Raw genomic sequence first — 25,839 nt, 5'->3', positions numbered from 1 at the left:
AAGTTGGACAAATGGAAATCGTGGGTTTGAGTTAACATTGATAAAGTGCAATTCCATTCCATATAGTATTCCTTATCAGTATAGACCTGTGGTTGTATGTTATGACAGGCTTTTAGCTTACCTGAAAAAAAAAATGCCCACATAGATCTTTGTATAGCATTTTTAGAGCCAAAGAATATGTCCAGAAATTCTGATTATGGTTATAAAAGAGTAAGGCAGCATTTCTTGTTTTGTGATCCTAGGTAATTCTAACCAATTAACCCACTTTTTTTCATTGCCACACAATCTGTGAAGGCCCATTGAGGTTGAAAGGCAGTGTTTTTATGCTGCCTAAAAAACTGAGAACTTGTTCTGATTTCAAACTTACAATCAAGGCTTTGAAGTTAGGACTTTAATACCTCTTTGCTGAATGACACACTTCTTGAATTTGAACTAGGTTTGGTCCTATGTTTATCAAGGAACTGTCCCTTAAAGAAAATTTCTCCCCAGCCAACAGTTAAAATCTCCCCAGCCAACCATGCTCTCCTGCGGTTGGTAAATGTGAAAAAGAAATGCCTCACCTTCCTATCATGCCGTTATCTCTTAGGCCATTCAATAAGCAAGTTACAAGTGCCAGAGGAACACGTGAATATATTTCTGGACAATAAGTTGTGCATGCTGGGAATGGGGTGAAAGTGCTGAGCATATTTCTTTATTGCCCTCTGTTAATTCAGTGATGACAAATGCTTTTAATATCCTTTTATGCCAACTCTCAGGGGATGAGCACAGGTCATAGCATGAGGAATAAACGAATGAACGGGTCAGAAGCCCGTCACTGGATACAGCTCAAGTATTAGCAATATGCTTCCTGATGAGCACAATTCCCCCCTCGAGCTCCTTTTCCTAATGCACATCAGTATAATGCTTTCCGGAACACGTCACTTAAAAATGAAGGTCTGGTCCACAGGGGACAGAAAAGGGCAGCTCCCAGCTACCTGGCCTCAGCATGTGCTCCCACATCCACCTGTGAAGTGAGCAGGGTCATTTGGACCAGACACGTTCTATCTATGGCTCTCTGGAAGGCTTGCTTTTCTAGTCTTTTGGATTTCTACCCACGATGTGGAAGCTACTCCTCTAAGGCCGTCTCGTTGTTCTCTAAGCATTTAGTCCTTCATTACCCCCCGGACTGAGCAGAGAGCAGAGGCCCGTGACTGCGCGCAGGATGAAAGAGAGAAGGGGGCCGATATCCCGCCCTTCCCTGCAACATCCTATTAGCCGTGTAGTCATCCTGGTAATTTGCAGACTGCTCGCAGCAAAGCTTTTGTGTTTCACAAACTCAGATGGCAAAGCTTTCACTGTGGTTAGCGTTTGTAAGATTTCACTTGGCTTCTTGAGTCACGATCCCCAGCATCATCCAGGGAATGGAGTGGAGGCGGCCCTTGGGGTTTTGCTCTCTAATATGATCTTGCCCCAAGATTAACCCTAATAACCTGTCTTTTTTGTGGTGTTTTTTTTTTCCCCTCCAGGTGGTTCCAGACATTGCCTGTGGGAATGCCAGTGCCAACAGCTCTGCAGGGGGCCGTCTGGTATCCTTTGAAGTCCCACAGAACACCTCGGTCAAGTAAGAAAGCTCCTAGTGAAACGTGGTTACCATCGGTACTCTGGCTGCTGGGTGGCGTCTGTTCACAAAACTGGCCTGTAATGGGTCAGCCCAGTGGGAACCAGGGATGGAATTCCATGTATAGACGAGGCCTGTGTCCCTTGGGAACTAGATTTCAGAGGCGATTTCAGAGGAGACTCCAGGGATGCTGGGTGGGATGAGTTAGGTGGGAGATAAGAAACCCAGGAGCCTTAGCTAAGGTCTAGAGCCAGATCCTTCACTTCTTCAATGACTTTTGCTTCCCAGATTCTTTGGCTTCTTCAGATTTTAATGGACCATAGGTTAAATTCGTATGCATGATTTACCCCACGTTTAACATCAAGCATTGCAATTATCTCTTTAAAAACAAGCAGGTGAGATGTGTGTTTTGTTGTGTTTTAAATTTATGCTCCTTCAAATTACATACTGCTCGATGTCACTGCAGGGGGTGGGGAGGAGGCAAAGGGAAGTGGTGTTGACAATACCTGTGGGGACAGAGGTGCTGTGCATTGCTGGGGAGTGGGGGTGGAGGCTGGAGAGTGGGGGTGGAGGCTGCATGGAGCACCCCTGACCTGTCTGACAACTCCCCACCCTGTGCTGTGCTATGCTTAGTCACTCAGTCATGTCTGTCTCTTTGAGGCCCCATGGACTGTAGCCTACCAGGCTCCTCTGTCCACGGGGATTCTCCAGGCAAGAACACTGAAGTGGGTTGCCATGCCCTTCTCTAGGGGATCTTTCCAACCCAGGGATCAAACCCAGGTCTCCCACATTGCAGGGAGATTCTTTACCAGCTGAGCTCCCAGGGAAGCTACCTGTCATGTACCCAAATGGGCACTTGCTGTCTAGTCTTCAGGGACTTCAGAAGAGAGGGTAGGACTTTGGGAGGGGGAGGACCTGGCCCAGCTTAACCAGGATACTGCAGTGACTCCATTGAAAGAGGACAGTGGGCACTCTTCACTTGGACCACGCAGGGTCATTTTTGTATACCTTGTCTTCTAAACAAAGGAGTCTCTAAAAATGTTTGGACGAGGGGCTTTGTTCCATTACCTCTGTATCCCCTGCCCCCACCTTGAAGTCACCTGGTGGGAAAGAGCCAGGATGGACACAGGGAAGACGTCTGGCAGGGAGGAGGGTGAGGCCTGGGAGCAGCTCCGAGTTCTACCAGTAGGGGGACCCCTGTCCTAAGTGTTCTGTTGCTCCTACTGAGGACACGGAAACCCCACCAGCCAGAGCTGGTTTCAGGGAAATCATTGGTTTCCTTTATGTTTATGAAACCATGCCCCAGTTCTTTCTTGTCTGGGTCATGTTGCTTTACTTGCATAAGCCTTTCGGGAAACTTCTGGTCTATGCTTTTAAATGCTGCCTTCCTCTCCACTCCCCACTGCCCCCACAGCAACTCTGAAATTCCCAAGACCCTTAGGCTGCAGTGTTAGACAGAAACAGCAGTGACCCAGGAGCAGCAGCAGCAGGTTGAGTAAGATGGAAGTGCAGAACAATCTCTGGGTGCTGGGTTCACGTGGGAGGGTTGCTAGCCCCTTACGCTTTCCTTTATTGGTGAATCTGATCGTTTCACGACCCTTTATTGAGACCCTTGCTGCAAGCCAAGAGCTCTGCCTTGGGTGGGGAGGGATCAGATCTGTGCACTGTGAACCCCTTCCCCAGCGGCACAGAGGGAGGAGTGGCAGCTACCAGTGCTGGGAAGAGAGGCGAAGGTTCTGGAGGAGGGGTGCTAGTGGGGTAGGCCTTGAAGAGTGACAGGTTCCCAGTGGGAGGGGGAAGCAATGGCTGGGAGCCGGGATAGGATGTCCTGGGGGAAGACACAGTAGCTCCTTGTGGCCACTGCGTGGATGGCAAGGGTGGAGCTGCACAATCCGAGACTGAGAGGCATGGAGGCTGGGTGGGTTCGTCTGCTAGGGCATCTTATTCTTTGGATTTTATCTTGAAAACAAGGAAAAACCAGGGGAGACCTGAAGCATGGGAGCTGACACACTTTCACTTATTTTAGCAGCAAACTCAGGTGATTTGGGATGTGTTACACAGGTGTAATACATTCTAGCAGAACTCTTTATCGTGTGGATATGGAAGAAGTTGGGCTTCCCTGGTGGCCCACATGGTAAAGAATCCGCCTGCAATGCAGGGTTCAATCCCTGGGTCGGGAAGATTCCCTGGAGAAGAGAATGGCTACCAACTCCAATAGTCTTGCCTGGAGAATTCCATGGACAGAGCAGCCTGGTGGGAAGTAGTCCGTGGGGTCACGAAGAGTTGGACATGAGTGAGTGACTAACACACACGCATGGAATAAGTTGTCTCTAAATTCAACAGACCCTTTTATTATTGATGAAAATTATGACCTAGAGTTACCTATTAGTGGTTTTGTGGTATATTTTTGATCAAGTGGGAGATGGGTGTTTTTAACAGCATGGGAATTGATCATCATGAGTCCACATAAAGCGGGTGCCTGTTTAGAAGATCATGTCATCCATTTCTTGATACTTTTATGGGTGTATACATCATCTTCATTTTTAGTGTTAACCTGATGGCTTGATTCTAAGATGAATTTTTCTGAAAGGGAGTTTCCATTGACGTCGTTCTCATTTTCAGAATTCGGCAAGACACCACTGCCTCGCTGATTTTGCTGTGGAAGGTCACGGCGACGGGATTTCAGCAGTGCTCCCTCATCGATGGTCGGAGCGTAACCCTCCTCCAGGCTCCTGGGGGCCTTGTTCTCTTGGAGGAGATGCTTGCCCTGGGGCAGAATCACTTCATTGGTGAGTTGTGGAAATCTTGTATCTAAAACTGCGTGGGATTCAACCTGACCTCAGTTTGTTGTGTTAGAGACAGTATGTAGGGAATTTTGCCCAGATAATCTGAATTCCAGCCCTCAGCAAAATTTCCTCCATTCTAGGTGAGGTTTCACATATAATCAAAATTGGCTTCTGAGATGTAATTTCCAGTGTGGCTCAAAGTGGGGAAACTGTGGGCTCTGGAATCCGGAGATTGTATCCCAACACCGAGCCGAGTATCCTTGGTGTGTGGTCATTGGCATCCAATGCTCTGAGTCTCGGCTTTGTTTTTGAGTCTTCAGTCTTCTTTCTCCTGGAACTGTGGGCAGCTGGAGGCAGTGAATGTCAGTGTCTCAGGGGAAGCTTGGTTGTCACTTGCTATTGGCCTGACCCAGAGCCAGGGGCTCAGCACCTGAGCAAGCGCTTGATCGCACCTGAGCCTCTGACTCAGGATAACTCGGGGGAATCCCAAGTTTCTTTGGGGGTCCCTCTTGCCCACACCACCTTCCTCCATGGGTCACTTCTGAGTTTTTACATTTTCTTGAACATGGTTAAACCTGTCATTTAACCTTCTCTAAACTGCCACTTGTCCAACTAGCCGATTTTTAGATTCCTCTGTCCTGGAGGAGAAATGGCCTTCAGAAAGTGTGATTCTTCCTGACCTCCTCTGCCCCTCTTACCTCCTGCCCCCTCAAGGGCTACACTTGGGCAGTTCCCACAAGACTTTCCCTGGCTTATCCTTCGAACTCTGTCCTGCCGATTATCTTCATCCTAGGGATGGGACTTGAAGTCCAGCCTCTTAGCATGTCAACAGCATCCTGACTTTAGCCAGACATGTGGCATCCTACAGCTGCCGCTCAAAGACACAAGCTCAAGTTTAGACTCTGCCCATCCTGGTCCAGTGCGCCCACGCGGTTGCTGCATCTTGCTCTCGGTACCCTGTCTTGTTCAGTCGTGTTCTCTAACAGTCTTCAGCTTGAGGACCGGGGAGCCAGAGGGCAGAGGCAGCACCTGTCTCGCAGGGGTATTGAAAAGGTTTAATGAAAATGGACGTAAAAGTATAAATTACAAATGTTAGGGATGCTTTTGGTTAATTTCACCATTGTTTCCTGAGGTACACTAAATATTTTGCTAAACTAAATAGAAGCATTAAGATGTATTCTCAAAGAGATGTGTCTGATGCAAATATAATGAAGATAAACTGGGAAAATAAAATGCTCAAATCATATAATTTATAGTGTTATTTTATATTGTGTCCTTCTCTGATGATAAGGTCATTTCCTAATCTTTAGAAATCTAACTGGAGTTAAGGGCAGAGATTTTATTGGATGGAGAGAAGGTAAAAAAGAAATCAGCTTGGGATGTGGACATGCTGGTGAAAGAGGGACAGTAATCACCTTTGGATCCATTTTTGGCTATTAAGATGGATAGCTATTAAGATAGATTATTAGAAAGTATGTAATGTGTTGTCAACAGTCAAATCTCAGTTTTACTCCCTGATACAAGTAACTATTATTTGCATCCATGTCTGTTGTAACAATTTATTTAAGAGGAAATGGTTTGTATATTTTGATATATAGTTTCAATTTAATTTTATATTAAGCTTGTAAGGTTTTCTTTTTAGTAGATTAGCCTGTTCTATGACTTGAAGCTCTTTCAAGAAAATGTATGAGCTGTTACTACTCTTTAAAATGTCATTAATTTTGCCAAAATATATATACTTGAAATGTTATCTTACATTTTATATTACTTTGGGTTGTAACATAACTGTGATTTAGACTGACAATGGGAGTAGGGATAAATATTAATAGAGAAAGATTTTCCAATGTTAATATTAACTTATTCTTTTGAGATACAAGGAATTTTATGAACTCCAACATAACTTGTGTTCCTTTTGCTAGCAGAAAATTTCAAAGAAAAACATGCCTTTGGTTGAATTGTTCCTTGGAGGAGTAATTTCCAAAAAATTAATTTAACGTATTAATAACTCAGGTAAGGAATTCTTTCTCAAAACTTATATAGGTTATGATGAGGAGACCATGATTTTGATCCTTTATTTCTCCAAATCATTATTTTCCATTGTGAAAATTTGTGATCTGTTATCTTTTTAGATTTCCTCTCTAGAGCTTCCTATTTTATGTGGCTTTTAGTGTTACTCTTTTTAAAGGTAGCGTCGTGTTTCATGAGCTCCTTCTGAGAGAAAGCGTCTGCTTCGTCAGTGAGAGTTTGGGGACACCTCCACAGTGCCAGCTACTTCTTTTACAAATTCTTTTTGCCTTAAAGAAACAAGATTTAGCTTTTGTAATCATTGTGGAAGCCTTCTGCTTCCTACATTGACGTGTTTTTAACTTTCTTTTTGAGAGTTTAATTTTTTAAAAAGCAGCTTCTTATAATAATTTCTTTTTTTTTGCAATACTGGACTCTGTAGGTATGAATACATTTTAGCTAAGAACCAAAAAACGATATTGAAGGATACAATGGCATTTGTTCGATGGATGAATGCAGGGATGCCAGTGCAGGTGGGGAAAGCTTGCTTGTGGAGCTGTGGCGCTGTCAGTCACTGCTGTTTCTTAGAAAGAAGCCTGAGGCCGTCTCCGGAACCACCTTCTTTCCCTCACTCCCGGTAGATTCCTGTCCATAACTGAGGTTCCCAGGAGTTTTAATATTTCTCTGCAACAGAGCAGAGGAGCCCATTTTCTGTCTTTGAGAGACAAATTTGGTTGCTATTACCAGCTTCTCATAAATGTTCTTTTCTACAGTTTGTCACTGAGAGTCTCACGTTAATATTCTACACATTCCAATGATGAGAATGTATTTACCTCTGACCTTTTCAGTGCTACTCCTTTCAATTTCTTCCAGTTTTCCTCCATTACCATGACCTTATGAATATTTATACTGTTTCTTGGAAAGAAAGAGGTGACTTAACATTGTAACACAATGGGTAGCTCTTCCCTCTGGGCCTCAGTGTACCCGCCCCTTTGCTCCTGTGCGGTCCACCCAACTTCAGCTCTTCCACCTTCTTCTTAATCATCCTTTCTGTTTTCCCTAAATGTGTCTTTTCCAAATATTTTATTTGCTTCAGGCAATGTTTTTGGGTTAAAGGGGCTTCTCTGGTGGCTCAGACTATAAAACTTGCCAGCAGTGCAGGAGACCTGGGTTCGATACTTGCTTCGGGAATGAGAATGGGAATGGCCACCCACTCCAGTATTCTTGCCTGGAGAATCCCATGGACAGAGGAGTCTGGCATTACGGTCCATGGGGTCGCAAAGAGTCGGACATGACTAGCACACTTGTGCTAAAGAACTGAATTGACCTTGTTTCGCACCTTTCCCTGCGAGGTGTCTGAGGTGCTCTTAGCTCTGTGAGGATCCATTCACCCAGTGCTCTGGATTCCCAAGTAGGGAAGATTCATGGTTCCAGGTGCATTTCCATGAAATGCAGTTGTGGCTTGCCTGACTGATGTATGGTCTTTCTTCAGTTTTGTATTACTTGCTATTGCTTGCAGACATTGCCTTGATGGATGGTCTCAGGAGGTGGAGCCAAACCAGCTCTCTGGGTTGGAGAGCTGTTGGAGGTCTCCATATCCTTAGGGTGAAAGCCCCATTGGACTCCTTCTCTAAGCTTTTATTTCCTCTTGTCACCTGTCCTTAGGCATGTTTTCCTCCAATTATACTCAATGGGGGCTTTTCTGGTGGCTCAGATGGTAAAAAATCCTCTTGTCGATGCAAGAGACCCAAGTTTGATTCCTGGGTGGGGAATATCCTCTGGAGGAGGAAATAGCAACCCACTCCAGTATTCTTGCCTGGAAAATCCCATGGACAGAGGAACCTGGCGGGCTACAGTCCATGGGTTGCAAAGAGTCAGACACAACTGAGCAAGTAACGTATACTCAATGGACCTCTGCTCCAGTCACCTGCTACCTTCCCCACCTGGACCTCGTCCACTCTCCCACCCTCTCTGTTCCTCAGATGGCCAGATCTGTCTGTTAGAGAATTCCCTGGTAGTTCAGTGATTAGGACTCCACGCTGTCACTGTGATGGGCCTGCGGTTTGATCCTTGGTCTGGGAACTAAAATTGCACAAGCTGTGCAGCTTGGTCAAAAAGAAAGAAAGAAAGAAAACCTCATTTAAACTCTCCTCACTTGGAGCTCCACAGGAGAAAAACAGCCAGCTGAAGTTCTACTCTACACGGACTCCCAAATCTCAAATATCTGTGAACTCTTACAAATTCCTACAGACACACAGATGACTCCAGAAGATCCTCATAGTTGTTTCTCTTTCTGATCAGAAAACCCAGCAGAGCATGTGTGCTTTACTGATGCTTCTTATCGACCTATTTGCTCAGAGAAACACTGCTTTTTCCCCTCTTGCTTTTTTCTTTTATGGTCTGTATTTGTTGCTTCCTCAATCTGATATTTTATTTTTCTTCTTCTTTGATTTTATTTTTCTTTCCCTCTAGCTCATCCTCTCTCCACTCTTCCTTTTCTTTGCAGTGGTCTAGCTGCTTGTATTTGCTTTCTTTCACTTTCCTCATTATCTTTTCCTGCTCATTACCTACTGTTTTTTCATCACTTTTACCACATTTGTATCATTCTTTCTTACAGTTTTTAGTATATTTTTATCTCTAATTTATATTTTAAAAGGAAATACATTTCTGTTTTATCTAGACCAATAGTATATTGTTTATAATTTACAAAAAAACCCTGCCCTTATAATTTTCGATCCATTTGAACTTTACAAAGGAAGGAATAGTGCTGTCCTTTTAGGAGCTGGAAACGCTGGACTGTAAGAAGCACAAGCTGGAATCAAGATTGCCGGGAGAAATATCAATCACCTCAGATATGCAGATGACACCACCCTTATGGTAGAAAGTGAAGAGGAGGTAAAAAGCCTCTTGATGAAAGTGAAAGAGGAGAGTGAAAAAGTTGGCCTAAAGATCAACATTCATAAAACAAAGATCATGGCATCCGGTCCCATCACTTCCTGGGAAATAGATGGGGAAACAGTGGAAACAGTGTCAGACTTTATTTTTTGGGGCTCCAGAATCACTGCAGATGGTGACTGCAGCCATGAAATTAAAAGACGCTTACTCCTTGGAAGAAAAGTTATGACCAACCTAGATAGCATATTCAAAAGCAGAGACATTACTTTGCTGACTAAGGTCCGTCTAGTCAAGGCTATGGTTTTTCCTGTGGTCATGTATGGATGTGAGAGTTGGACTGTGAAGAAGGCTGAGCGCCGAAGAATTGATGCTTTTGAACTGTGGTGTTGGAGAAGACTCTGGAGAGTCCCTTGGACTGCAAGGAGATCCAACCAGTCCATTCTGAAGGAGATCAGCCCTGGGATTTCTTTGGAAGGAATGATGCTAAAGCTGAAACTCCAGTACTTTGGCCACCTCCTGCGAAGAGTTGACTCATTGGAAAAGACTCTGATGCTGGTAGGGATTGGGGGCAGGAGGAGAAGGGGACGACCGAGGATGAGATGGCTGGATGGCATCACGGACTCGATGGACATGAGTCTGAGTGAACTCCGGGAGATGGTGATGGATAGGGAGGCCTGGCGTGCTGTGATTCATGGGGTCGCAAAAAGTCAGACATGACTGAGCGACTGAACTGAACTGAACTTTAGGAGCTGGGATCACTTTTTCAGGATTATATCTAATAGATTTGTTGAATCTTGAACGAAGATGTTCATGTTGAAACTTTCTTTGAGTTGCTTTCTGTTGTTTTTGTTATTATAATCATACATAATGACCTGCCTCAGGGAATTCTGCCCCTCTGCCTGCCTGTTAAACTGAAGTGCCTTTGTTCAGGACACTGTCCACCTGTGGATGGGTACAGGAAGGAAGAAACTAACACATCCCCTGCCTGAGCCTTGTCATTCTAGGACATACTTACAAGATGAATGACCTTTTTACTTTGTTTCCTCATTTCCTCCCCCCGCCCCCCCATCTCTGCATCTCTGATCTACAAAAACAACAAAAACAAACAAACAAACAAACGAAAACCTGGCATCCAGACCTTGATAAGATGGTTATTTTGAGACATTAGTCTGCCATCTTCTCGGTCAGCTGGACCTCATCTCTTCTGTGAACTTGCACTCAATAACAGATTAACCACTGGAAATCAGTGACTTCCAGATCTTTGTAACTGACATCATAACTTGATGAGAAATGATCCCAGTCTGCCCACGACCATTTTGTGCCACCTGGGAGCTGTAGAATGCTTTATATTTCCTTGATTCTGAATTTCCAATTAAAAAAGATTCTGCTCTTGCAAAATGATAATTTGTAAAGCAGTGCTTTCTACTGATTTTCTTCTCTTGAGAAATAAGGAGAAATAACTCACTACCTGAGCAGGTACAATGAAGATTGAGACTTTTATAGAGGTAATAAGAAATCTGTATGCAGGTCAGGAAGCAACAGTTAGAACTGGACATGGAACAACAGACTGGTTCCAAATAGGAAAAGCTGTATGTCAAGGTTGTATATTGTCACCCTGCTTATTTAACTTCTATGCAGAGTACATCATGAGAAATGCTGAGCTGGAAGAAACACAAGCTGGAATCAAGATTGCCGGGAGAAATATCAATCACCTCAGATATGCAGATGACACCACCCTTATGGTAGAAAGTGAAGAGGAGGTAAAAAGCCTCTTGATGAAAGTGAAAGAGGAGAGTGAAAAAGTTGGCTTAAAGCTCAACATTCATAAAACAAAGATCATGGCATCCGGTCCCATCACTTCATGGGATATAGATGGGGAAACAGTGGAAACAGTGTCAGACTTTATTTTTTTGGGCTCCAAAATCACCACAGATGGTGACTGCAGCCATGAAATTAAAAGACGCTTACTCCTTGGAAGAAAAGTTATGACCAACCTAGATAGCATATTCAAAATGAGGGACATTACTTTGCCGACTAAGGTCCGTCTAGTCAAAGCTATGGTTATTCCTGTGGTCATGTATGGATGTGAGAGTTGGACTGTGAAGAAGGCTGAGAGCCAAAGAATTGATGCTTTTGAACTGTGGCGTTGGAGAAGACTCTGGAGAGTCCCTTGGACTGCAAGGAGATCCAACCAGTCCATTCTGAAGGAGATCAACCCTGGGATTTCTTTGGAGAGAATGATGCTGAAGCTGAAACTCCAGTACTTTGGCCACCTCATGAGAAGAGTTGAGTCACTGGAAAAGACTCTGATGCTGGTAGGGATTGGGGGCAGGAGGAGAAGGGGACGACCGAGGATGAGATGGCTGGATGGCATCACGGACTCGATGGACATGAGTCTGAGTGAACTCCGGGAGATGGTGATGGACAGGGAGGCCTGGCGTGCTGCCATTCATGGGGTCACAAAGAGTCGGACACGACTGAGTGACTGAACTGAACTGAACTGAACTGAATAAGATGGTTTTGGTACAATAGACCGTCACAGCCCCAGGGGTTTAAAGCTTCATGGACTTACCTATTACATTTGTTTTCAGTGACATCATGATGGTTCCTTGGAGATACAATCTTTTGTAGTCTGTTTATTCTGGTATTTTTTTTTTTAATGAAATTTTCAATATGCAGCCAGTGGATGGATGCTGTTATTCATAGGTGGAAGTTCCTAGTTTGGGCTCAGTTGGCCCCTTGTTTTGCAATAGTTGTGGCGGTCAAAGTTCACTTCACGGGGCCCAGGAAGTTCTTAAAATGCACTATAGACTTTTGTGTATTTGTGCAGCCTTCTTAGGAGAAAGGTCAAACTTCATTGGATTCTCAGAGACATCTGTGTCTTTTTAGAACCAACTTGTTAAGCTGTTGTGGGCATCTCAGGTGGCTCAGTGGTAAAGAACCTACTTGCCAATGCAGGAGACACGAGAAGATCCCCTGGAGAAGGAAATGGCAACCCACTCCAGTACTCTTGCCTGGAGAATCCCAGGGATGGGGGAGCCTGGTGGGCTGCCATCTATGTGGTTGCACAGAGTTGGGCATGACTGATGTGATTTAGCAGCAGCAGCAGCAAGCAGCAGAACTGGGGGAAATCTTTCCTTATTAGTTTTGAAAATCTGCATTGAATGCCTTAGTTTTCAGGCACTGCTGTTGTTGTTCAGTCACTCAGTCGTGTCTGACTCTTTGGGACCCCATAGACTGCAGCACACCTGGCTTCCCTGTCCTTCACCATTTCTTGGAGCTTGCTCAAACTCATGTCCATTGAGTAAGTGATGCCATCCTGCCAGGGTCCAGCCCCGTTGGATCCAGGGAATTCGAAGCGGGGACAGAGTTGGCGAGGAGAGATTTATTTATTTAGAGATATAAAGAGAGATTAGGAAAGAATAGTGTAGAGGAGAAAATAGAGGAGAAAAGAGGCTGTAATTCCTTTGTTTACATAGAAAGTCAATAAAGTTCCGAGACAAGGAGCTTGCACTGTCTACGTAGGCCACAGGCACCTGCTTGAATAGCGGAGGGTGCCCCATCTTGGGCTCCCTCTCGCGTGGGTCTTAGAAGCCCAGGCAAATAAGTAGACATGGCGAGCCTCTATGCTCCAGATGGGAATTCAGCCTGAAAAGGGAGAAAAGAACGACATGGGGGAGCCAAGCATTGGTGCAAGACCCACAACTTTATTTTCAAAGGCAGCTTATATACCCCAAGTTGTACATAAAGAAATAATGGAATATGCAGAGTTATGCAGGGGCAGCAGTCCTGACCATCATTGAGACCAGGCTTTCTTTTTGCATACCCTCCCATATACAAAAGGTCTTAGGTGGTTTTACATCATCTTCTGGCCAGGGGGCCTGTTAACATTTTTATGGCTCTTTTCCTAGATAAATATCTATCAAGCAGAAAACTCATTTTCCCTTGAAGTGTTTTTTCTTTAATCTGCATTACCCTCAAAGTACTAAATAAAGTTACATTCCTATAGAACAAAGGTGCAGTGGGTTATAACAAAGAAAGTACTTAACTCAAAGATCTAGTGTTGCTAATACCAGGGCTACTACCTGTCTTTTCTACATACCAACTATATCAACAAATAAAAGATATGAAAACTTGGCAGCAAGTATTGGCTCAACAATGAAACCCTTAATCAGTCCTATTCTAATGATTTTGACTCCTCGCAAGCCACTACATTCCTAGGATGTTTTAAGCTTCCTGTGCCTCTCGTGATCGGGAGGCCACAAACAATCACATGCGCAGCTGTAAGAGTCCAGACAAACCTGTCAGGCAGGCTAGAAAGTCATCAGAGGAGTTTTGGATTGAAACACTCTTATTATGCCCAGGAGACTTATTATCTAAAAGCTCTAAATTAAGGTGGTGGGGGGACAGCCCCCTGTTAATGTCAGAGGAGTTGGTGGAAAGCATAACACAGTAAAGCAGGCAGACTCTGGTTTTGGGGGTAGATGCTCAAGAGAGTCCAGGGGGATCCCTGAGGCCTGATCCTGCCTTTGTGTTTGTCAGGCCCCTTTCCTCATGACCTTTGCCATGGATTCCCCATGCTGGCTCCTGGCACCATCCAACTATCTTGTCCTCTGTCAACCCCTTCTCCTCCTGCCTTCAATCTTTCCCAGTATCAGGGTCTTTTCTAATGAGTTGACTCTTCACATCAGATGGCCAAAGGATTGGAGCTTCAGCTTCAGTTTCTTGACCTGTATACAGGTTTCTCAGGAGACAGGTAAGGTGGTCTGGTATTCCCATCTCACTTAGAATTTTCCATAGTTTGTTGTGATCCACACAGTTGAAGGCATGGTCAATGAAGCAGAAGTAGATGTTTCTCTGGAGTTTTCTTGCTTTTTCTCTGATCCAGTGAATGTTGGCAAGTTGGTCTCTGGTTCTTTGCCTTTTCTAAATCCAGATTGAACATCTGGAAGTTCTCTGGACATGTACTGTTGAAGCCTGGCTTGGAGAATTTTGAGCATTACTTTGCTAGCATTTGAAATGCCAAAGAGTGTTCCAACTACCACACATCTGCACTTAGGCCCTGTGCTTATCTGTAAATGGGAAATTGATTTAGGTGCGGTCTCTGAGTTCAAGGGGCGAGGAGAGAGGAGGAGGAGACAAGGGGGTGTGTCAAAGACTAAGGAGTAGCTAACTCTTCCAGGAGGATGGGGGCAGGGTTTGTGGTGGGTAGGCAAAAGATTATTCTTGGCTGTGCAAAGGGCAGTGGGTGACAATTTAATGGCACAGGCGTCTGTGTAATTAAGATAACTTAATAATAGTGCTTAAAATTGACTAATGGTCAGTACAAATAGAAATAGGCTTTAATTTCAACAGGCCCATAATAGAAACTTGGAAAATCCCATCCACTCTTCTATTTGCTTCTTAAACATGAACAAATACACATAAAGTTAAGTGCTCAAAGGGGTGAATTTATGTCCTGGGTTCTCTATTTATCCTCAACAGGTAAAGGAAGTAGTTTTTGACATGATTTTTCAGAAAGTCTTTTAGAAGCTTTTAATGAAACTCTATTTTTTTTTTTACTCTTGAACTCTCTCTCTCTCTTCCCTTCTGGGTACACTGTTCCTATAAGATTTTTCCTTTAAAATGTAAGGTCAAAGTAGTTTAGCTGGAGTTGAATGTCTCATACCATAAATTTGATGAAAAGAGGGATTTGGGCAAAAGTATTCTCAAAAGTTAGGGGACTCCATGAGGACTGCACTGGCTGGGGTGAAGGTGGTGGGCAGTAATCAAAGGTGAAATTTTTGAGTAAAAAAGTAGGGACAGGAGAGTTTTTTAAACATCATAGTTTGGTTGAAGCACTCTGAAGCCTTGCATAGCGACTAATGTTAATGATGAAGGCAGGAGGAGAAGGGGATGACAGAGGGTAAGATGGTTGGATGGCATCACCAACTCAATGGACATGAGTTTGAGCAAGCTCTGGGAGTTGGTGATGGACAGGGAAGCCTGGCATGTTGCAGTCCATAGGGTCACAAAGAGTCGAACACAACTGAGACACTGAATTGAACTGAACTGATTTAATGGTATGAGCTTCCTGGGTGGCTCAGATGGTAAAGAATCCACTTGCAGTGTGGGAAATCCGGGTTTAATCCCTGGATAGGGAAGATCCCCTGGAGGAGAGCATGGCAACCCACTCCAGTATTCTTGCCTGGAGAATCTCCATGGACAGAGAAGCCTGGTGGGCTACAGTCCATGGGATTGCGAACTGTTGGACATCACTGAGCGACTAAGCGCAGCACATTTAATGGTATGTGTTTTCTGCAAGCCTCTCAGATCTTACATTAATAGGCTAAATAAAGATATAAAGATATAAGGTACTGATTGGGGCACTTAACATTTCAGAATATTCCATACTAGACCTTGATGGTATCTTAATTGAGTATGATATATTTTAAGACCATTAGTATGAGGATAAGTATTTGCACCCTAGTTCTGAATCAGCAAAGCAGGGTTGGTCCTCCAAAATGTCTTAGCTCATCTTTCTTGTACTCAGGTTGCTGCCTACTTTTCAAAACTTTCATTCTCGTAGTGTCAGAACCTGCATTCTCCCGACCTGCTTAGTTACATGAAGACTCAGTTTCCAGGTCATCCTCCAACAAGCCTACAATATTTAATGAGCTCTTATTGGTAGAGATGGATGGAGTATATATCATACCATCCAAACATGGGGCTCTGAGGTCCCTGGCCCCTTGGATGTACATTGAACTGGAATCTTCCTCTCTAAGTCCACAAGTATCGAACTTCCTTGGACTTTGAGGAGAGGTGTTTGTAACATCTAATTTCTTGCAGGTGTAAGGCCGCACTGTCTCTAGTTCCCATTCAGGGCTGTCATGCTGTCCAGCTTCTCTGCCCATAGTAGGCCCTCATCTTGTGGTCTGGATCCTGTCTTCCTGAAACCTGGAGCAGTTTTTCCTGGACCAAGGTGGTCTTGCACACTGATGCCAGCCTGGAATTAGGCTGTCTTTTCCCCCTTCTGAATCTTGTGGTTGGAATTACTGGTCACCCTTTCCAGATATTCAGTTCAGTCACTCAGTCGTGTCTGACTCTGAAACCCCATGGACTGCAGCACACCAGGCTTCCCTGTCCATCACCAGCTCTTGGAGCTTTACTCAAACTTATGTCCATGAAGTCAGTATGCCATCCAACCATCCCATCCTCTGTTGTCCCCTTCTCCTCCTGCCTTCAATCTTTCCCAGCATCAGGGTCTTTTCCAATGAGTCAGTTCTTCACATCAGGTGGCCGAAGTATTGGAGTTTCAACTTCAGCATCAATCCTTCCAAAGACTATTCAGGACTGATTTCCTTTAGGATTAACTGGTTGGATCTCCTTGCAGTCCTAGCGACTCTCAAGAGTCTTCTCCAACACCACAGTTCAAAAGCATCAACTCTTTGGTGCTCCAATCCTGCAAATTTCCCATTTATTTCTCTCTCTGGGTAGCTGGCATCATTTTTTTTTCCTCAGCCCTGTCTTCTTTTCCTTCTTCTAACTCCTTTATAAAATCATTGATTTCCAACCACTTAAATTTCACCCACCCCTTTGATAATCAAGTTTGCAGCCAGCATCACACAAGTCAGTGTCTAAATTGTTCCCTATACTTTTAGAGTTTTTTTGGTATGTTGATTTTGTATCTGTAATCAGACTATAAATGTCTAGAGAGAAGGCACCATGTCACTGCTGCTTGCACCGTGATGGTCACTTGGTAACCCGAGTGATTACATTTTGTTCATTTGTCGCAAAGCGTTGTAGAGTCAACCAACTCTTTGTGATCCCAGGGACTGTAGCCTGCCAGGTCCCTCTGTCCATGGTATTTCCCAGGCAAGAATATTGGAGCGCATTGCCATGTCCTCTCTGGGGGATCTTCCCAACCCAGGGATTGAATCTGTGTCTCCTGCATTGCAGGCAGACTCTTTACCCTTGAGCCACCTGGGAAGCCCCTACACTTTGTTCATATGTAACATTTATTCTGCTCAGTAAATGCCACATGAGGAAAATTTCCAGTTGCCAGTACCAATCTTAAGATTTCTTTTAAAGTTTTCATAGCCCACCTCTGTGACACTTAAACTTTACCTCCTTTTATTACATTAAAAGTAGAGGATCAAATGAAGAAGAAAGAAAGAAAGAAAAACTTTTCATCATTCTTTTGGGATTGCTACATTTTACACCTTGTCCTTTAAGATGTCTTGCTCCGGGGACCATGGGTAACACTGTCAAAGAAAGTTTGGAAAGGATACCAGCTGTAGAATCATTAACATCTTCTTTTGCTAAAAGGTTAAGATTTAACAAAGAAAATGCAAATATTTCACGTTTTCATGGTCATTTTAAAGCCACAGTCGAATATGGTCTATTGAACTCCCTGTTACAGGGGGGAAAAACTTGGGAATGTTCAAATAAAGGCAATAGTTGAAAGAGAACAAAAACAGTCTGTCCTGAACAGCATAATTTAGATATAATTTTTATAGCTCACATTGACCTAGTTAAGAGATTTCTGTTCAATTTAAGTTTTACTCAAATTGAAGTCACATTTCAATATTATTAATAATCAAGAGTATTCTTTTTATAATTGGTAATGACTATTAGGATTTTTGGTTGTTAGTTGGCTTTGAGCCACAGTGCTTTGCCATCTTCCTCAATATTGTCATGGTGAGCATCATTTGTTTATTGGTACTTACTGATTGTGGTGATAAACCAGACATTTTTTAAAAAAAATCACTCTATTATAAATACACACGGTCCCTAAAGTTAACAGTAAAATACTCATTGGGCCCCACTGAACATTGGTTAATCAGACTGTAGTGAAATTGGGGCAGGTGAGTGAAGATGAATGAGACACTTCTCCTACCCTTCAAGACAGCTCCTGGAATCAGGCTTCCCAGAAAGGCAGATTGCTGGCCTATGGAGAATAGGTTGGTGGTCGCCAGAGACAGTGGGTGGGGTATGGAGAGTGTGTGAAATGGATGAAGGGGGTCAAAAGGTACAAACTTCCAGTTATAAAATAAGTAAACTTGATGATACCATGCACAGCATGGTGACTGTAGTTAATACTATATTGCATGTTTGAAAGTTTCTAAGAGGGTAGACTTTAAAATTTCTTTTTACAAGAAAGAGCATTTGTAACTATGGATGATCATGTATATTATCTGGACTTACTGTGCTAGTCATTCCGCAATAATGCAACTATCAAATCGCTTTGTTGTCCCCCTGAAACTGATATACTGTTGTATGTCGATTACACCTCAATAAAAAATAAGTAAAAAAGGAGATGGTGCAAGTAATTCTCCTATTATATGAGCCTGATGCCTCAAGTGGGGAGGAGGGGGTTTGCTTGATTTTCAGAAGCAAACTCAAGGGATGTCTTTATAACCATAAACTCTCCCCCTCTCTGTTTTCCCATTCTGCCTTCCTTATTTTCTCTTCTTCTCTCTCAGTCTTTTATTTAAAAAATAAAATAGTGCATTTTACTTACAGATTAATTCTGAAACATTAAGTAATATAAATTACTTTTATATTTTTAAGAACTTCTTGTTAACTCTGGAAAGAAATGCCTTTTTACTTAATTGATACTAGTTTTTTTTTTTTTTTTTTTTACTTTTGGTTATTTAAAATTTTACATCTTTAGTTTCTGTTCTCAAGGTTTTCCTTCGTTTTGCTTCCAAAAAGAAAGAGCATAGCTCTGACACCTGTACATTGTCCATGACCCAGGGGCCGGGGCAGGTCCTGACAGCATGTAGGATCTTAGCTCCCTGACCAGGGATCGAACCTTCACCCTCTTCAGTAGAAGTAGAAGAAGGAGTCTTAGCCACCAGACTACTAGGAACTTCCTGTTAACTCTGGAAGGAAATACTTTTTTTACTTAGTTGGTGCTAGTGAATTTTAACCCACATCTTATCCACTGAATTTGATTAAAATATTAAAAAAAATTTTTTTCCCTGATTCCTTTAAAGATAAACTTTCTCAGGGCTTTGCCAGTTTACCATTGAAAGCTTTCCTTAGTTTCAGTGCAAATTTCAACTGAGAAAGTAAATTCTTTTGTGGCCTTTTTTATAGCCATCTCCCTGCTGCTCGATAGCATCTCTTTTGTTTCTTCTTTCTAAGCAAGTGGGAAGGGAGAGAGGAAGGAAGAAGGAGGAAGAGAGGAGGGAGTGGGAGGAAACGGGAGAAAAAGAGAGAGAAAGAGACTGATTATCAAGGCTAAATATCTAAACCCAAGGGAGTATGGTTTTTTCCTCAGCAGAATGTAGTTTTCCAGTTTACACTCCTTTAGAAAATAAAAGAGGATTCTGCCGTCTCTTTCTTGTTATAAAAGTAGTACATACAAGAGTAAGAAAAACTGACGTGTACTTTCTGTAACCCCCCACCCCCCGCTGACAACCAGTGTTTACATTTTGTGGCATTTCCTTCCAGGTGCTTTCCTTATATGGCAGTGTGGGCATATACATAACAGGCTTTTTTAGAAACAGAACACATTCATATGCTGTCTGGTTATTTGCTTTCTTTCACTTCATGTATCATTGACATTCTTTTGTGTTAATAAATATAAGCCCTAGTGTTCTTAATGACTGTATAGTGTTCCACTGAACTGATGCACTATGATTTAATCAATACACTATTGTTAAGCAATTATCTCCTTCCTTTCTTCCTTCCTTTTTCCTTGTTAAACAGAATTTCAAGCATCATGATAACTTCATCTTTGTGTCTTTTCTTGTGATCTATTTGGGTTACATTTCCAGGTATGAAATCTATTGGATCAGTGAGTCTGCACATTTTAATGACAAATTGAAATATATTATCAATTTGTTCTTAATGTTCTTCCAGTTTTCATTCATGATAGCTAGTTTATTTTTGGAATGGCACCTTGCCCTGCTTCCAACTTTTGACCAGATGCTTTTAACTTGACCCACTGGAAATTTACATATAACTGAGCAGCAACCTTAGCAGTCTGAGACATTTAGGGATCTCCTCGAGGACTAAAGTGACCATCACAGTTTCCAGAAAAAGGATGGTATGGTCTCTTTAAGCAGAAGATATTTAAAGTGGCTTCATTACAATATTGCATTTATACCTCAAAGGATGGTACATGGAACGGTTTCATTAGATCGTTGACTTTTCACATCAGAGTAAAAGTAAAATGGGGACAGGAGGATGGGGAATGAACACATGGTTGCTGCCCTCATGCTCCCCATTACATTGTCAAGTTCTAGTGACATTTCTCTCATTTAATCGTCACTCAAAAAAAAAAATCTGTAAGACTACAACCCCTGATTCCTTTTCCATCTCCTTCTCTTAAATTATTCTGCTTTTCCATTTCAGGGTCCTGGAGGTAGAGAGTTCAGTTCAGTCCAGTCTCTCAGTCGTGTCCGACTCTTTGCAGCCCCATGAAGTGCAGCACTCCAGGCCTCCCTGTTCATCACAAACTCTCGGAGTTTACCCAAACTCATGTCCATTGAGTGGGTGATGCCATCAAACCATCTCATCCTCTGTCGTCCCTTTCTCCTCCTGCCCTCAATCTTTCCCAGCATCAGGGTCTTTTCAAATGAGTCAGCTCTTCACATCAAGTGGACAAAGTATTGGAGTTTCAGCTTCAACATCAGTCCTTCCAATGAACACCCAGGACTGATCTCCTCTAGGATGGACTGGTTGGATCTCCTTGCAGTCCAAGGGACTCTTAAGAGTCTTCAACACCACAGTTGAAAAGCATCAATTCTTCTGCACTCAGCTTTCTTTATAGTCCAACTCTCACATCCATACATGACCGCTGGAAAAACCATAGCCTTGACTAGACGGACCTTTGTTGACAAAGTAATGTCTCTGCGTTTTAATATGCTGTCTAGGTTAGTCATAGCTTTCCTTCCAAGCAGTAAGTGTCTTTTAATTTCATGGCTGCAATCACCATCTGCAGTAATTTTGGAGCCCCCCAAAATAAAGTCAGCCACTGTTTCCACTGTTGTTAGAGAGTTAAGTTCCTTTTATCATGGACTTTTTACAAAGTCATAATTCTTCCATGAGAAGGGGGCAGATGGTTTTCCAGAAAAGGCATATATTTAGAAAACCTACCAGGGATGCTTTAGAGATGATCATTACATTTTTGACACAAAGTCATGGTAGTTGTAATTATTTTCACAAAGATCTTGGGTAAAGCCTAAAGGCAGCAAGTAAGTGGACCAAAGTAGGGCATGTCAACTGGAGAAAGTTGTCTGGTCTTTGGTGAGGAATGTAAATAATTAGGATTGCATTTCAGAAAGATGCTCTTGCCTTTTCCTCTCTAATGCTGTCTGACATTTGGGTGTTGAATGCCATGATATTTTTGGTATTCACATGCATCCTTAACAAGCACAATGCTCTCTTGACTGTCCTGTTTTAATGCTGTAATTGTGAGTTTGACCTACAAAAGTTATATTTGCTTGGTAGGCAAATGGAAAATCTCCTCAAATAAATACACTGACTAATACTGTCTGGCTACATCACTAATAACAGATGACAGCCTTTGGGACGTGACCATGTTAAAATGCAGGATCTGTTTCACCTGCTTATTCATCCACAGACCTGCTTATCATCAACAACTATTTATTGATTAATTACCATGTGTAGGACACAGTGTTGAGAACTGTGAATGCAAGGATATAGAAGATCCCAAGTTCTGTTTTTGAGGGGCTTTAGCCTCTAGTCAGATAGGACATACACCATACTCATTATGTAACCAAGATAAATCTTGTTGTCCTGTGGTTCACTCTTGTTCGCAGTCACATTCAGATAAACACAGTCTAGCAGCCAAAACATGAATTAAGAGCACTTAAAATCTTCATTGATCTTTTTGAAGGCATGTGAATAGGAGTGTGGAAAATACATTTCTACTGTGCCGTAAAAATCTTATCAATCTTATCTCCCTCTCACTGCTCTCTTAATAGTCTCCAGTGTGTTTGGCACTTGGTTTGTGAAATCTCTCTCCCACTTTCAGTGTTTGCTTCCCAAAATCTCAGCCCACCATCCAGTCTTGGAGGCTTTTCCTTCCTTTCTTTTCCGGTTATTGTAGGTGTTTATTTTGTGTATCAGTGTAGCCTCTCTGTTGATCGTTTGCTTCTACTTCTCTCTTTCTGGCCCATTATCTAGGTTCTCACTACAAAGAACTTGCCTGAGAACTGACCCAAGAAGTAGGAGTCCTTCCCCATGAGACGTGGAAGTAAGAGGAAGATTGCAAATATAATAAGCGCTTCTTTCCCCTGTTAGATATTAATGATTTGAAATGATGTTGCACACAAAATGGTAAATGAGAATTCAAAGAAGTGTATTCAATATATTAAATATCAGATGGATTGTATAGTCCCTGTAAGGGCTACATGAATGCAGAATGGAAGAGTCATCACCAAGGGGAAAGTTCAGCTTTAGACCTGAGGTATTATCTCAAGCTTGGTCTGGAACTCCAGTGTCGGTTTGAGAGGGAAAGAAGTTCATTTAGGAGGAGTGGTGTGAGCAGTGATGTGGGAGGACGGATGCATATGCCTCAGAATAGTGAATCAATTTGCCTGGAGCAGCGGATTTCAGTAAATAAACAATGGGGTGGCGGTCCAGGGGTGAAGATTTCACCTTCCAGTGCAAAGGGTACAGACTCAATCCCTGCTTGGGAAGCTAAGGTCCCACATGCCTTGGGATCGAAAAACTGAAACATAAAAACAGACATAAAACAGAAGCAATATTGTGACAAATTCAATAAAGACTTTAAAAATGGCCCACAGCAAAAAAAATCTTGAAAAAAATACACTATGGAAACATAGGGAAAGGATAGGATGTAGAAGCTAGACCATGAAGTGGGTTGCACCGTGCTAAGAGGTTTGTATTTATCTTGTAGGCAGTGATGACCCAAGTTTTTCAGCAGAAGTGCAGGTCTTGACAATGGTGGTGAGATTACATGGTGAGATCTGTGGTGTAGCTTTTGGCGGTGAAAATGAATGCTCGAAATCAGCTGTCCTGGAGATTTAATCAGATGGATATCCTGCAAGGAGATGATGACCCTCAGAAACATTTGGTTTGGGCTTGTTGTAGGTTTTGTGTACGTCATCTTACTCTGTAGAATACATTTTTTTTTGAGTGCTTAGTGATAGCTTTTATTTATTTATTTTTGGCTGTGCTGGGTCTTCCTTGCTACGCCAGCTTTTCTCTAGCTGTGGCAAGCGGGCTGCTCACTGCAGCAGCTTCTCTTGTTGCAAGTACAGGCCCTAGGGCTCACGGGCTTCAGTAGTTGCAGCACACAGACTCAGTACTTGTGATGCACTGGCTTAGTTGCTCTGGGCTTCGTTGATCTGGCTTAGCTGATCTTCCCGGATCAAGGATTGAACCCATGTCCCCTGCATTAACAAGCAGTTTCTTAACCCTTGAGCCATCGGGGACGTCCGGAATACACTGTTGAGATACGTAGATGTAAGCACCCTTATGTCCATCCATCATACACAGATACGCAAATGGTGTACATACGTATGTGTGAGACACAGATGTGTCTTGTACACAAAGACACATATGTTTCTTATACCACAAAGTTGCATGTGCATACATAGGGATGCTTATATGTCTATATGTTGTGTAAATAGTGTGCATGCTCAGTTGTGTCCCATTGAGACCTAGTGGAATGTAGGCTGCTCCGCTCCTCTGTCCATGGAATTTTCCAGGCAAGAATACTGGAGTGGGTTGCCATACACAGATGCATATCTGTACATAGATCTGCAAATAAAGAGACACAGATATGTATATGTGCATATAGGGTTTAAAGGACTTGATAAGTGGTACCCTTTTATAAAAGGTACAGCTTGAACTCATGTACACCCGTGGCGGATTCATGTCAATGTATGGCAAAACCAATACAGTATTGTAAAGTAAAATAAAGTAAAATTAAGAAAAAAAAAGAAATGTAAAGCATTCCCCTCAAAAAAATGAATAAATAAAGTAGGATACCAATTAAAAAAAAAAAGGTACAGCTTGGAGCATGTGAGAGGGAGCATGTAGGGAGACACAAGCATGAGCCATTAGTTTGGAAAGAAACAAAATTTTTAGAGTTGGAAATATTGCTAGTATTTATATGGAGAATATAGTACATCATGTTCATGAATTGAAAACCAACAGCAAATTGATGAATTAATTTTGTCTTTATTTTAAGAAACATACCTTTTAGAATGTGAAAGTGTAATTGGCTTCTACAAATGGGCTTGATTCCAAAGCTTGAATTTCACTCTGGGGAGCCTGGTCTCCTCAGTGGCAGGCAGCTGCTTAGTCAGTTGGGCCTACAATTAGCATCAGAAATGGCAGCTCTGAGAAGACGGAGGCCCACGTGACTGGTTCGCTCATTCTCTCTTTGTTTCAAATGGGAACAGCCGCACAAAGGTCCCTTTTGTTTTCTGTTGGACCTCTGCCATACACACTGTGATTCCTGTTAGATTTTCCAATAGTGAATGCAGGCTGTCCAAACGCAGTCAGACTGGTATTTCGAATGGTAAAGTTTGTAAGAGAGAAGGAGAGAATTTTTAATTTGCGACCTTAACTGCTGGAGACAGAATTGATGATCAGAGAGTGTTCCTAGGACTTTCGTAAAGACTGAAGCATAAATAAAATCTGCTCTGGGACAGATAAAGGAAACCCTTATTAGCCCACTGAGCTGATGGTCACATTGAACTAAGGAATTTAATTTCGGGAGAGCGTTGATTGGCAACAAGGACAGCCTATAATTTATTCTTTCTTGGTCAGTCCCCAAAGCGGGATTGAAGGTATTGTTTGTAGTCTGGAGCAGGGCATGGCTTATCATGAGGCTTACTGCCTACATTGGTCTGGGGCTCTGTGTTCACGTAACTCCTGGGTGAGGTTAAAGCCACTTAGCTCCATGGTCAGCACTGTTATTGATGACTGCATCCACAGAGGCTGTGAGCTAAAGCAGGAGATCAGGGAAGCTGGCCCGGGTCACTGTGATCACTACTTGCATTCTTTTTTTTTGTTTCTCTTTGGTCCTGTGTCTCTCCTGTATCCAGTATTTGCAGGCACCACACTCAGTTTGCTTGTTGTTCTTTCCACCTCCTTCTTTCGCCCCCAAATGTTTATTGAGCCCCGGCTGATTTAACTACCTGCTTGGCGCTGGCAATAGAGCAATGAACAAAAGAAAAATATCAGCTTTTGTCAATTTTATGTGTTAATGGGATGACAGGTAATAAAGAAGTAATTCTACAAATAAATAGGGAATGACAACTCTGATAAGCTCACTGTGCTTTGACTGTAGCTGACCTAACATTAGGGCAGTGGTGATCACTACCTGGAAAAAAGATGATTAATTTGAGATATTAACAAGGCTTCCCTGGTGGCTCAGTGGTTAAGAATCTGCCTGCCAGTGCAGGAGATGCAGGAGACTTAGGTTTGATCCCTGGGTTGGGAAGATCCCTGGAGAAGAAAATGGCAACCTACTCCAGTATTCTTGCCTGAAGAATCCCATGGAGCAGAGAAGCCTGGTGGGCTACAATCCATGGAGTCACAAACAGGACACGACTTAGTCAC

General features: G+C 42.8%; 1 protein-coding gene across 1 annotated transcript in view; it reads left to right on the top strand.

Annotated features, from left to right (window-relative positions):
• DNER (delta/notch like EGF repeat containing) overlaps positions 1-25,839 on the top strand; it is a 379,213-nt gene that overhangs the window by 142,683 nt on the left and 210,691 nt on the right. The window contains exons 3-4 of the mRNA XM_069578468.1: positions 1,506-1,600; positions 4,220-4,386. Of these exons, the coding sequence (XP_069434569.1) occupies positions 1,506-1,600; positions 4,220-4,386 (262 nt within the window). The remainder of the gene's footprint in view (positions 1-1,505; positions 1,601-4,219; positions 4,387-25,839) is intronic.

Source organism: Ovis canadensis, chromosome 2, assembly GCF_042477335.2.
Source record: "Ovis canadensis isolate MfBH-ARS-UI-01 breed Bighorn chromosome 2, ARS-UI_OviCan_v2, whole genome shotgun sequence".
NCBI lineage: Eukaryota > Metazoa > Chordata > Mammalia > Artiodactyla > Bovidae > Ovis > Ovis canadensis.
The sequence above is the reverse complement of the archived record's forward strand: the minus strand, read 5'-3'. Positions and strand labels throughout refer to the sequence as shown.